This window comes from Buceros rhinoceros, unplaced genomic scaffold (genome assembly GCF_000710305.1).
Source record: "Buceros rhinoceros silvestris isolate BGI_N320 unplaced genomic scaffold, ASM71030v1 scaffold47191, whole genome shotgun sequence".
NCBI classification, from domain to species: domain Eukaryota; kingdom Metazoa; phylum Chordata; class Aves; order Bucerotiformes; family Bucerotidae; genus Buceros; species Buceros rhinoceros.
The window spans coordinates 281-13,539 of NW_010395689.1; the positions used below are offsets into that span (position 1 = coordinate 281).

At 35.7% G+C, this 13,259-nt stretch overlaps 1 protein-coding gene across 1 annotated transcript; it reads left to right on the forward strand.

The window, feature by feature from the left end:
- Nucleotides 1-1,627: 1,627 nt before the first annotated feature.
- PLXDC2 (plexin domain containing 2) lies at nucleotides 1,628-13,041 on the forward strand (the record flags this gene model as incomplete). Its single annotated transcript, XM_010145614.1, has 3 exons — nucleotides 1,628-1,751; nucleotides 4,625-4,743; nucleotides 12,942-13,041. Coding segments are annotated over exons 1-3 (310 nt in total), but the record flags the coding sequence as incomplete, so codon positions are not given.
- Nucleotides 13,042-13,259: the final 218 nt, after the last annotated feature.

Genomic DNA, 13,259 nt, shown 5'->3' on the forward strand with positions numbered 1-13,259 from the left:
TTATTTGTTTACAGCATCTTATGTCTCTAGAACTACTTCCATGAACAGTTAGCAAGGATTTACTAATATGTTTCAGGAGAGGACGTGAGTAGAAGGATGCCTAAAGCACTCCAGAAACCCATCATTTTTTTTTCATGCTGTCAGAGATTTCCTATATCATATCAAACAAGGCTTTTAACAAACCTGTCTCATCTCGCAGTGGTTAGGATGGAGATAACTATCATTAAGAACATAGGGTTGCACAACTATAGCTGTTTAATATCATATATTAACTGGAGTTCGCTGAAAATCGTATTTCTGCTTTGAGGGTAATGATTAAACAATCATGTTTTAGAAATAGGTTTATATGCTCCTTCACCGTGTAAAGGGGTTGTGGAGAAAGAGGTGCTCTGAATATGACTGAAGAAGGAAAAGAAAACACAAACCAACATAACTACTGTTGTGGTGAATACCATCATTTCCCAGTGAAGTATTGAATTTCTGTGAAAAGTCTTCCAAAAAGATTTTTTTTTTCTGTTTTCAGGAAAAAAACCTTCTGCCAACTCTAATGTTCTTATTATTGGGGTGTTTGCTATTGGAATATACTTCTTAAATCAGAATAAAGAATTCTGAAGATCTACCTGTAGCTCTAATCAACTTAAAGTTTGTCAGTTTTTACCAGCAAAGCGAAGGCTAAATTAAAAACTAAGAAGATGGGCAATGGGAGTTTTTAAGTCATGCTGTAGGTTGAAGCATTTGAAGAACCTGGTTCCATTAGTCAGTTGAATTGGCATTGTCAGACCTAAACAATACAGGTTTATCTGCAGACCATTTATTGTTTAAAATGGCAGGGGGTTCCTGCCATTCAAATACACAACGTTTTGCTTTGAAGGAAACTGCAACATTACTGTATTCACTGTAAGTAACTGTTCTTCCTTGAACGAAGAACTCCAGTTCCAAACCAGTAGGAGATTTTGGGTTAGCGCTTCTGTGAAAGAAGCCCACTACTGATCAGAGGAGTACTGCAATTCAGGGTGTGAATAGGATAAACTAGTGAAACCTGACGCTGCAGAGAATGTAGTAGAAATGCTACTTGTTTTGTAATCATGAAAAAATCCTATCTGTTCCACTCCTGACTTTTTTTTTAATATATAAAAATGTTGTCACCTTTTCTTGTCTGAAATAGTTTCTTGCTCTGTGCATCTAAGAAATATGAAAACAGATTAGACTAACTTTTGAAGAGGTAACAATTTGCAAAGGCAAAACGAATTGCAGATTTTTGGACGGGATAGAAAGCACTGGAAAATGGTGGTAAATTACTCATTTTGAAAATGCCGTTTATCTGCATTATGTCCATAACTGGATTTATTCTTCCTTGAGTTTGCTCTAGTTTTATTTCTGTACGAAAACTTGCTTCTTGAACTAATTGTTCCGTTATTCACCTTGGATCTTCTTCCTCTGGAAGCCTGCACAGACATTTTCTTGAAATTTTAGCTCTTACTTAATTCACTATAAAATTGGCAGTGGGATTATTTTCTCTCAAATGACTCTTTAATGCTCTGGCAATGCCTAGTTCAACCTACCATTCTACTACATCTTTTCAGAAGTTACTGAAATGGTTTCAATATTTTTTTTTTTTTGTATTGTAGGTTTCATATATACTGGAGAAGTTGTGCATCGAATGCTAACAGCTACACAATATATTGCACCCTTAATGGCAAATTTTGACCCCAGTGTGTCAAGAAATTCAACAGTCAGATACTTTGATAATGGTATGTAGTAGTCCTTCATAAATTAATGTGTCTGTGTCCCTTGGCTCTTCGTATTTTCCAGATGATAACTTTTTTTGAAGGAAAAATTTAAGATTTTTAATTTTTTTTGTTGTTGTTCTTTTTTTCTTAAATCACAGGTTGTATAAAGCATGTGGCTAGACATCCAAAACCAGTTCTCAATTTAGAACAGAGTTAAAGACTTTTCCCTAATTGGACAGATATCTTCTGGGTAATACAGTACATAAACTCAAACTAACAATGTATTTTTAAAATACACACAGTTAAGAAAAATCTGGTTTGTATAAAAGTGTAAGTTGCTGTTTCTTCAAAGTGTGTATACTAAATCCTATCCGCTCACTAGTTAACATGAAAATAGGATTTATGGTAGGCACTAGCAAGAATACACAGGAGCAGGGCAGGTGTAATGTTAACAAACCTGTCAATGAGTGAGTGTGCATGGAGTCCCAGGACTAGAATCCAATACACTGATCTGCACCATGAGTTCTCAACAGTTCCTTGCACAAAAGATTGAAAGGATAAAATGCAAACTGCAGTGTTATACTTGAACCTCTGTGAGTTATTTTGAAGGACCTGAATGTGTGGATATTTATCTTGTGAAGTCTGTTATTATCAGTATTTTGAAATGATAACCTATGTGATTAAAGGGCATCTGGTGTCTTTCTTTGGTACTTTAGTGATCAAAAAGAATTGCAGTGGCTGTCTACTCTGAAATTTAAAATTAGTATCATGACTTAGTATCATGAGATTGATGATTGATTTAAATCTTCCTGGATAAGCCTATGCCATTCTATGTATGTTTATTTTTAATTAATTTAGGCACAAATTATAAACATGTCCAAAAATATGTCATATTTCCAACCAGGTGTGTTAATTTTTATTCTTTAGATCAGGGATCAAAATGTATCGTATCACCTTGGCACCTAGTCATAACCCTTCCTTTCAATCTAGTCATTACTTGCATTTTTTTATTAAAATGCAATAAAATAGACTTACATGAGAAAATCCTAGTCCTTATATAGAGAAATTTCAAACGGAAAAATATTATTTTCATTTCATAGATTATTTGATGTTATGGCCTGAGATTTGTCATCTTTACTGGAAGAATCTGAGAATTCTGAGGAAAACATCAATCCTCACTGTATTCCTGACTTCCAGTCTTCATACCAGGTGTATCAGGCTGTATCACATGGCTTTCAGGACAAGACTGAATACTTCTCTGAGATTTTGGATCCCTCTTCATGTGCAAGGCATGATGACCTTTTGGACCCCATATGCTTTAGGACAAAGAATTTCTTATCTTACCCTAAATAAAAAGCAACTGAGCAACTTGTATTTTCTGCTCCTTATTTCTTATTCATCCGTATTTCATCCCTGTGAGTAAGTATGATGCTTTAGAGTGGCATCTGTAGTGGGCATGCACAGAGCATGGTGACCCATCGAAGTCTCACTCATGGAGCTAACTGCAAGGAGCTTATGTACACAAAAATCCACATAAGGGCCCTGGGGACAAGAAGACGTTTTCGTGGCAGCTGACATCCACTTTATCTAGGGATTCTGAGACCATTTAGATCTGAGGTACTCAAAGACTGACTATAAGAAGTCCTGGATATTTTTTCTCCAATAGTTTTAAAAGTCCCTTTAAATTCCTTTAAAATTAAGTCTAATACAATCAAATAGATATTCAGAAAACAGTTAATGAATGAAGTCACAGAAGGAAAAATGCACTATGTGCACAACTCATGAGCATGTGCTATACTTATGAAAGACACATAGGACAATAATATCGTGGACTTAGTGCAGTATGTGCCAAAAATTTGCAAAATTTACAAAGAAGTGTTCTCAAGTTACAGCACAAAATATCCATGATAAAAGATGTTTCAAGGATGTATCAAAAATTCAGTGAGCTGGATGCATACTGGCCCACCTTGAATACTGCAGGAACAAAATGAAATTAAACTGTTATGAACCAAAGCACGTAACTCCCATTAGTGCCAAAGGGAGAAGTATGTTGAGGAAGGCATGTAAAGATGAAAAAGTCATTTTCAGCAAACACAGTTTTGGTGGTAAGAGTCTTTCAGCCAGGCTGCTGGAGTATAACCATCAACATCTGTAAAACGTGCTTGCAGGGTATGCAGGTTTCTTGGGGTACATTTTCAGTGTGATAAGTGAATATTCAGCCAGAGTACTCCCAAGAATATTAACAAGCCTCTTGCAACTAAATCTCTGCACGCCAGACTCAGTATTTACACCATCCATGAATTCTTAGTGGTTTTAATTTAAACTACATTTATTTGTTGTCAACACCTAGTATTTTTTCAACTTTCATCAAGGGCTTGCACCATGCAGAAAAAAAAATTAAAGCTATTTATATTAATGCACAGTTAATGGAAGAATCTGAATTCCTCAAATCACAACTTTTACTAAACAGGCAATGCTATTAACACTATTATCAGGGTGTATATATATATGTAGTGTAAAAAAAGCCACTGCAGAGCAGTGGTTCTGGCAGCACACCTGAACTCTGAGTGCTGGATCCTACCTTTAGTCATTGTTGTCTCCTTGTGCAATTCCAAACAAGTCACTTGACCACTCTTGCTTTAGCAGACCTTTGTGCAAATAGTTGACATAGTTATTTGCGGCACTGTGGTGTCTACCTTTAAGAGGATCTGAGTTGCAGCTTGTGATTGTAATATCTTTGGTATTTCAAGGTGTTGGGCTGAAAGTTGCTAAAAAGAGACAAATCACTGTTCTTGTTACAAGTAACTGAAGTTAACTTTTCCTACAGTTAGTTAATATTTCTCTCACATTTTTTCCTTCCCTTTGCCTCTCTACCCCCACTCTGGGGTTCACAGGCACAGCACTAGTTGTCCAGTGGGACCATGTACATCTGCAGGATAATTACAACCTGGGCAGTTTCACTTTTCAGGCCACCCTTCTCAATGATGGGCGTATCATTTTCGGCTACAAAGAAGTAAGTTGGGTCTGAAAATTGTCATTTAAGTAGACAAATTACTTTATACCTGCCAGGAATTTCCCTACGTTTTTTTGGGGGGGGGATGTTTGAAAGTTCAGCTATATAAGATCATTTCATTATATTGCTCATAAGATCACTATTTTGCAGAAACTGACATTTTATTGTAAAAGAGATGTTCATATGATGGACGTGAAAACCATCATGATGGCTCAAATGTGCTACTCCTGGATTTCAACTTCCATTTTTTGGGTGGTTGTACGTGTTGAGCAGTTAGTAAAAATATTGATTGTTCAGTAAATTCCTCTTCTGTTTTGAAAGGTAGGGCCTAATTTGCTCAGTTAGTTCACCTACTCTGGGCCTGTTTGAAAATACTCTAGAATCAATGGTTAGTATTAAAAGGTCACCTTTTTCATGCAGCTATCATTTCTTGGCAACTGAAGTATTTCAAAGCTCATATATTTCAAATAAGAAATAGCTCTCTGAAGTTTTCAATTTATTTGGTGATAACACTGGCTAGATTGGGGCTATTTGGTTTGCCTTTATAGCACAAACACGTTGTTTCAGTTGGGCTCTTCTGCATTCTCTGTGTTTCATAATTTCAGTTGTTCCTTTAGGTGATTTTTTTTTTCTTTCTAGAGTTGCTAGGGTCCTTGAGGCTATTGCCTGGAGGCTATACCTCCAGTTGAATTTCATGCAAATGAGAATCAGAAGGTAGATAAGCTCGAATCTCTAGGGACAAAGAAGAATTTCTTTTCGTTGTTGTTATTTTAATCTCAGTTTGGCAAACTGTGACTTTATCTTCAAGATGTCTCTCTGTTATCCTCCATATATATATAAAAAAATGTAATTAGTGATATGACTGGTTGTCTAGACTTGGAGAAATCTATGTTCTCTTCTCTCTCTGCTATAAACCAGTTGTGAGCCTTCAGACTCATTTTTCACACACCTTAAAGAAGCAGAAATAACAGTACTCCATTCATTAGAAAGCTAGTGATCATCTCAGTTATTTTACTAACAAGAGTCATATCTTCGCATGAGATAGATATCTTTGCACCTCACAAACGGGATTGCTGCAGGATACTCTTTCTAGATTAGTTTTGCAGACACTAGAAACATCTGGTGTGCCCATGTCCTTGGCTTTCCTTATCTTATAAAAGACGTGATGATGCAAGGTGTGCTTGGGATCTGATTGTGAACATTATGTACAGACTAGTAGTCTTCATCTATGAAAATGAAGTTTATTTGCATTTCGACTCCAGCTTCATGAAAGTTTTACTCTGCTTAGCACAATGGAGCCTGTGCTTGATCAAAGCAGTGTGCACCAAAGTTTTGTCTCCTGTTGAAACCTTTTTAAAGAAAAAACAAATCTTTTTAAAGACTGCAGAAAAGTTCTTGCCTTCAAGACACAGAGAAGTGGGGAGGAACACTACTTCCATTTGTAATTTTAAAAGTAAATTTGACAAGAACTATGTATGGATTCTGACATTAAAATGGTGGCATTTTCAGGAGACTACTATTCTTAGTAGCCTGTTACTGTCCAGCCCTGTGCAAAATGAATTGAATATGGGTGATAGAAGAAATTGAATACTATCAATAGAAATTGATAGTATCTTGTGTTCATTTTGCATAAATGTAAAAGATGATGCAGAGTGCCAGGCAGTGGAAAACTTTATTCATTTAGGAAGACAGGAGGAAATGGGCTATCTCATTAATCACATGCACTGTCATTTAATCTGTGGATAAACAATTTCTGTGCTACAATGGTATAGGATGCTTGTTGTCACTGCATTACTGGAAGCTTCCCCCAGCAGCTTGTGTGAAGAGGCATTATTATTTTTCTTTTTATTAATCCTGAGACAGAAAGAATTGAAATTTGCAAATGGGATAATTTGCATTTTTTCCTCTGCCGAGCCTTTGAAATCTCCTGTGATGGGTTTTTCTTGTCCTGAATGGAATTGCCAAACATTACTTCGGGGCTATTGCACAAACTTACGGAATGAGACTCTTTAAAGTGGTAGTAGTAACATACTAGTGATCTATAAATCTTATGACAAAATATTTTTGTAAAATCTTAGTATGTTACAACTAGTGTATTCCATTGTGAATTACTTGGGGAACAGATTTGGAGGCTGAGATTTCCAGAAGACTACACTCTTTATTTGCAGCTTTTACTCCATTAAAACTACCTCAGCTTTTTACCTAAATGAGGAAAGTTGAAAATTTCCAATCCAAGGTCTTCATTGCGTTGTCATTGAAAGTCTCCAAACTGGAACACTCTGTAGGAAACGCAGCAGACAGGTTGCCAGTAACTTCATAAAGAATCCCACAGGGGCTCTGTACTAGTGACGCCAGGCATTTATCTTGAAGAATCTCCTTTTAAAATAACTGTGATTATACATTTAAGAGAGGTACAAATAGGGACTTTAATATCTAAAGAACTTCAGGTAAAATTTACCTTTTATTTCTTATTGATTCAAACCATTTCAGATTCTTTTTTTCATATCCTTCCTGCTCCCACATCAGGTTTGCTACCTCATAAACCTGGTGCAAACCACCAAAGCAGGATCTTGGATGAGGTTTGCTGAGTGTCAAAGGAGCTGTTCTGCCCAGTCTTCTGTGTTCTGTTCTTTGCCCAACAGAAAGCAATCTGAAGTGCACAGCTGTTATCCAAAATGCAAAATACATTATGAAAAAAAATATTAGTAAAGAAACTGAGACACCAGGATAGTGAAGCCAGAAGACATCAGTATATCTTTTAGAAGAGTTAATGGGTGGGAGAGGGAGCTGTGCAGTCAAGTTTGCAAAATATAAATAGAATTTGAAATGTAGCAAGGTCCTTTAGCAAGTCAAATATTTATTTCTTTACCGATTTATTTTGTTTACATTGCATACACCTTCAATCACTTTGCTTACACCAACTGTTAGTGTTCTGGGAAATGTTCAGTATGTCAGGGAGCACCAGCTGGTAGGAGAATTTTACTGGTGCACCTCTACTACTTATGAAATACATTACAGTGCAAACTAGCCAACAGTACATAGTAATAAAGAAAACTTTGGGTAAAGACATACTTACTCATACATTAGTAGTGAATACTCATTTCCTATGTTCTAAATTTCACAGAGTCTCAATTCTCAAGAGCATTACTTCATTTTGAACAAAATAACTATTCTATATTGTCTTTTCCCATTAGAGCTTATAGCTAATATTCCTTAGTATAACCTTTGATTTCTTTTTCTGTCCATGATTGACACAGGACAAATTAGGCAAAGGTACCAATGGCTTTGTTAATGGTTTAGGATGTTTTTTTTTCATTTCATTAGTTTGAAGGTTTTCTTTGTTCAGTTAAATAGTAGTGACTCTCTATTTATGTAGTCATCCAGAAACCGTTATTAAAGTTGAAATGCTTGTTCAAATTGCCCATTATGTGAAGCTGGAAAATAATTCTAAAAGAGACTTGAAATTCTGCTGTGAAAGGAGGCAGAATTGAATAGAACTGATTAAGTGATAGCACTTAGATAAAAATGATGCTCCTGCTATGTGTGATGGAAAATACTCTTTTTTCAGTAACAAGACTCCAAACCTTGTGACTGTTTCCTGAAAACGAGGGGAAAACAAAAAAAAGGGCACAGTCTTTGTGGATAGTCTGCCTGTATTATACATGCCTGGCATTTCATTGCCTCTGTTATTATTATCAACAATATTAACTGTCTCCAAACAGGATCTTCGATTTTATGAGGTGATCAGTTTATGCACCTTAAAATTTCTGATCAAGTTTCATGCAGATTGGCATCCAGTAATTAGTTACTATTTAAAAAACTGGCAATGAAAACCCTATATAAGTATTATTGTGCTCCCAATTATTATTTTGCAGCATACTCTGGCTATTATCTTTGACTCATTTTTGAAGTGGGGCAGTAATTGCACCCTGCTTACCATCTTCTTCAGAATAAGGTCAGAGGCTATTTTTTTTTTTTTTTTTTTTTTTTTTTTTTTTTTTTTTTTTTTTTTTTGAAGGGTAAGATTCTGGCATATCTTCAAAGTTGAAGAGAATAAAATTTGAGAATGCTGATGGAAAATCTGTCTAGGTTACTGATCCCAATGATGAATAAAATTCAGCATGAATTCTAAATATCTTTCTCCCTATTGTTGAAGTATATAATCCACAATATAGATGTCAGTGGCCCCAGTGCTAGTGTGCGTTTGGGAAGATCATTCAGAAACTGGCGACTTGTACAACACAAAGTTTCATATTGTCTATGGTAGAGCAAACACACTTTGGAATGATTCTACTTAAAATCCATCCTCTGAATGTAATGCCATAAAATCCCTGCCACCCATTAGCAACAACTTGCACATTCCTAGTTTACTGTTCAGCTGTTTAACTGTGAGCCTGTCATGACATATCTTGCCTTTCAGCTGAGGAATTCAGAAGTATCTGCTATCAAGCTATCTGCTTGCTACCTGTGTTTCATTGTAATTTTCTGTAAATGATTTTATCATTTATTACAAGCCTTCTGACAAAAGGGCGTATTTCCTAATAGGCCATTATATGGTAAAAACCCATTTTATCTTGACATCTCATTCAAAAGATTTCACCTATAAAATGGCATCCAGTACACTCATCACTGAGTGACCGCAGCATTCAGTTCTGTAAAATAATTTATGTTTCCAAACTTCAAAAATAAACGTATGTTTTTGTAAATACAGGTTAATGACACTGTAGTTTTCCGAGATAATAAAGGAGCTCTTCTAGGTCATGGATTCTGTTCTACTTTGACTGTATTTCTGTCTGTTTGACAAATTGTTTGACGCGGGCTATACCTCAGTTTGAACTGCTGGCTATACTAACTTAATTTATGTTTTCTTCACCTTACACAAACACTTGTATATAAAGCCTGTTTCTAAAACATGTAGCCAAAATTTTGACTGCTTCTTCTGTTAGATTAGAGCCTAATAAAACTGTCTTATTTGCATTAGAAAATGATTCCGCAAGTTCTTCATTCTCACTACAATGCCAAGCACAAGGGTGTGGACACCTGCAGGGATTTTGGCCAAATCTACTGAGAAAGTCCTGCTCCAAAGTTTTCTAATTTCTCCTGAAGTTTTTGTTTGTGTTTTCTGTTCAGCTTAGCTACTGTGTCGTATTTTAGCACCAGATATCACTGAGTCGTTTATAATTTTTATTAAACAGTGAAATTGAAAGAGACTTTCAAACTCTGAACCAAGTTGTAATGAAAACAAATTTATAAAAGAAACCAAAACAACTAACACTTCTGGCATTTGTATGCAAGAACCCATCACTCCTTCGTGGAGAAAAAAAAAAAAACAAAACCAAAAAAAGAGAGAGAAATTAGTTTACTTTTATGATTTTTTTTGAGAAGAAAATGCAAATTGTTTAATTATTCACACATTCAGAAAGAAATGTGATAAGGCAATAGGCTTAAAATTAAGGAGGCTTATTCAAGGAGACCTGAGTGCAACTTGTCCTGGTTTGCACTCACACATAAAAATGAGCATAATTCTTTTCACATATCAGACAAAATTTCTGCCTTGAGTTGCCAGTTTTGCCAGCACATTCTGTTGGTCGCTCACCTATTTGTAATGCCAATTCCAACTACATTTTTTGACCATAAAACTCTGATTCCTTTCTTCACCTGCTGTGTTTCCTCTCTAACTTGGAAGAGAAATAGTCATTATGTCCTTCTCATCAGCGCTTTTTCTAACCTGATTTTCATTAGCTTCTCTAGAGTATCCTTCTCAAAATCTTTTAAGACTGTTTCTTTGGTAGTTAATTTAAGCTTTTCTCGACAATATCCTGAGACTGTATGTAAGTCCCTTATTCTCTTTATACTTTCATGCTGGAGAAAGTTTACAGACATTTCTGAACTCAATGAGTCTTTTTGAAGACTTTGAAAATATGGGTTTCAGCTTTCGTGTGTCATATTCTCCAACAACTTCATCAGAGCTAAGCTGATATAAACCAAATTTAAATTTATGTATTACTAGCAGTATTTCCAAGCCACTTCTGTTTTTCATGTTGATTTAACATCATTCCTTTAGTTATACTAAACCAGATCACGTACACAAGAATGCCTAAATAAATCAGCTAAACCAGCCACTGAATCAAGTAAAAGAAACTTAAAATTTATGACAGCGTTTAATTCACCAGAACTCACTTTTTCTGTTAATATTCTCAAATTTAACTTCTAGACAGCTGTGAAGAAAAAGAACAGCCAAATGCTGTTTTGGGAACAAGTTGAAGAACAGCCACTGATGCTCAACTCAAATACCAGAGTATTATCATGCCATTAATTGCTATGTAGACAATACTGAATCCTCATTCACTGGATGTGCAACCAGCTTTTTACTTTAGCATTTTTCTGCTATGTGAAAAATACTGGCCAACAGTATAATTTTGGTAGTCGTACACAGGTAAAGCCAAAGCAGACTATTAGATTAGCTGAGGAAGCACCTTGTATCTCAGTTTCACACACTTGATCCAGTTTCATCTGTCTTCAACCATATAACTAATGGTTAACTGAATGCCAGCTTTGAAAAATAAGGTATCCAGTTGTGATCTGCAAGCAACAGATCATGGGTAAAGGATCATAATTTCCTTTGGTAGCTTATCCTAATGGTTAATATCATTCAACCATAGAAACATGTGGCTTAAGGTCTACTTTGAAGATATCTGTCTGCAGCTTCCAGCTGCTGGTTATATCTGTCTGTGCTAGGTGAAAAAACTCTTTAGCCCCTCAGTAATTTCTCCCCATGGCAGTACTTGTTTAAGGTAATCTAACCAGCTTTCCATTTTCCTTTTGGGAAGCCAAACAGATAGAGCTCTTTAACTTTTCTGTTAACAGCATTTGAGGACTGCAAAATTTTTCAAAATATTTTTATGACTTTTAAGTTTTCAGAAATAGATTCTCTCAAATTCTGTGTAACATTTCAGTGATGATCTAATGTGCAGATACAAGTAAAATGACCACCTCACTCCTAAGCTGTATTTCACTGTTTGTGCAACCAAATGTCACATCAATTAAATTTTCTTGCTGCAATGTCCGTTCTGACAGCTGGAGTTGCTCAACTACTACAACACTAGGATTCCTTCCAGAAATGCTTTCTAGAACATGATCCCCAAACCTCTACCTTGTGCTCTTTTTTCTCCAAGTTATAGCTTCGCAATTTTTACAGGGTCCAACTTTGCTAATTGATCCAGGCATTTCATTATGTCAGTGTCATCTGCAGAACTGCTAGGCAGTAAATTTATGTTTCTTTCCCAGTCTTCGATTGCATACTAGGTCGATGTCTGGAGAAGCAAGGTAGACTGTAAAGACACACTGTCAGTCTGAGCTGCTTCTTCAGTGATGGCTGCTGTTTGTGATCAGTCAGTCCAGTTAACTATATTAGTATTGTATAAATGTTACATCACAAAGTCAATTACCTTACAAAATTCTAAAGCTCCTATAAGCTTCTATATAGGTTATCAGTCATAGCTGCAATCTTGCCCAAAGAACAAAATCAAACTTGATACCTTGTTTTCATACAACCATGTTGACCATCGTCAACATCTCTGTTATGTAAAGCTGGACTGGTCTATGGCTCTCTAAGTCTATTTCTTCCTCTAAATTATGGGAAATGAGCATCTAGCATTTCCCATATTTTCCATTACATTGGTAATTTCACTGACATATTCCAAGACACATTAAAAATTAATATCATTGGGCCAGAGGTCTCTTCAGATAACTCTTCAGACAGTTTTCAGTGCAAGTTAACTAAGCCATAAGCTTTTAAAGTGTTCATCTCAAGCTGAACTTTCACAGTCTGTGTGTTCAACAGTAGATATTGCCTCCTTCTCCTTGTCGGATGCTAGCACATCATCCCACTTTTTCTTCAACTGGGGGAAACAAATTACTGAAAATTACTACCCTTTTCTGCTTCATCATTAACAATTGTTCCACCTCTAAGTGTTGATGTGTATGTTGTTATATAAGAAGCAAAGCAAAATAAAAATTAAAACCAATAATTTCAATCTTCAGTGAATCCATAGTCATAATATGCTGTATTGTATAAAATATTTATTAAGGACTCTTAACTTACACTGATTAAATGTTCATTCTGGCAGTGCTGTCATTTTTAGTCTGAATTTTTTTACTTCAATATTTCATGCAAAACTTCCTATTTTGTCTTCCAGATTCCCATTGCTGTGACACAGATAAGTTCAACCAACCACCCAGTGAAAGTGGGACTCTCAGATGCATTTGTAGTCGTACACAGGATCCAGCAAATTCCCAGTATGTAGAATTGTAGTTGTGCTATTGGTTCGGAGGCTGAGCAATGAGTATAAGCTGATTTCATTAAAGATAATTAGCTGCACAACAAATCACTTAGCTAATTTCAGCTTGTTAATTCAAGAGTAATTTTATTTGCTTGGTAATTCCCAGTGTGGCTTTCTCTGTCATTGTTTCTTTTGAGCTGATAAATTAAATAAATAAAACTAAATGGCCAGCCA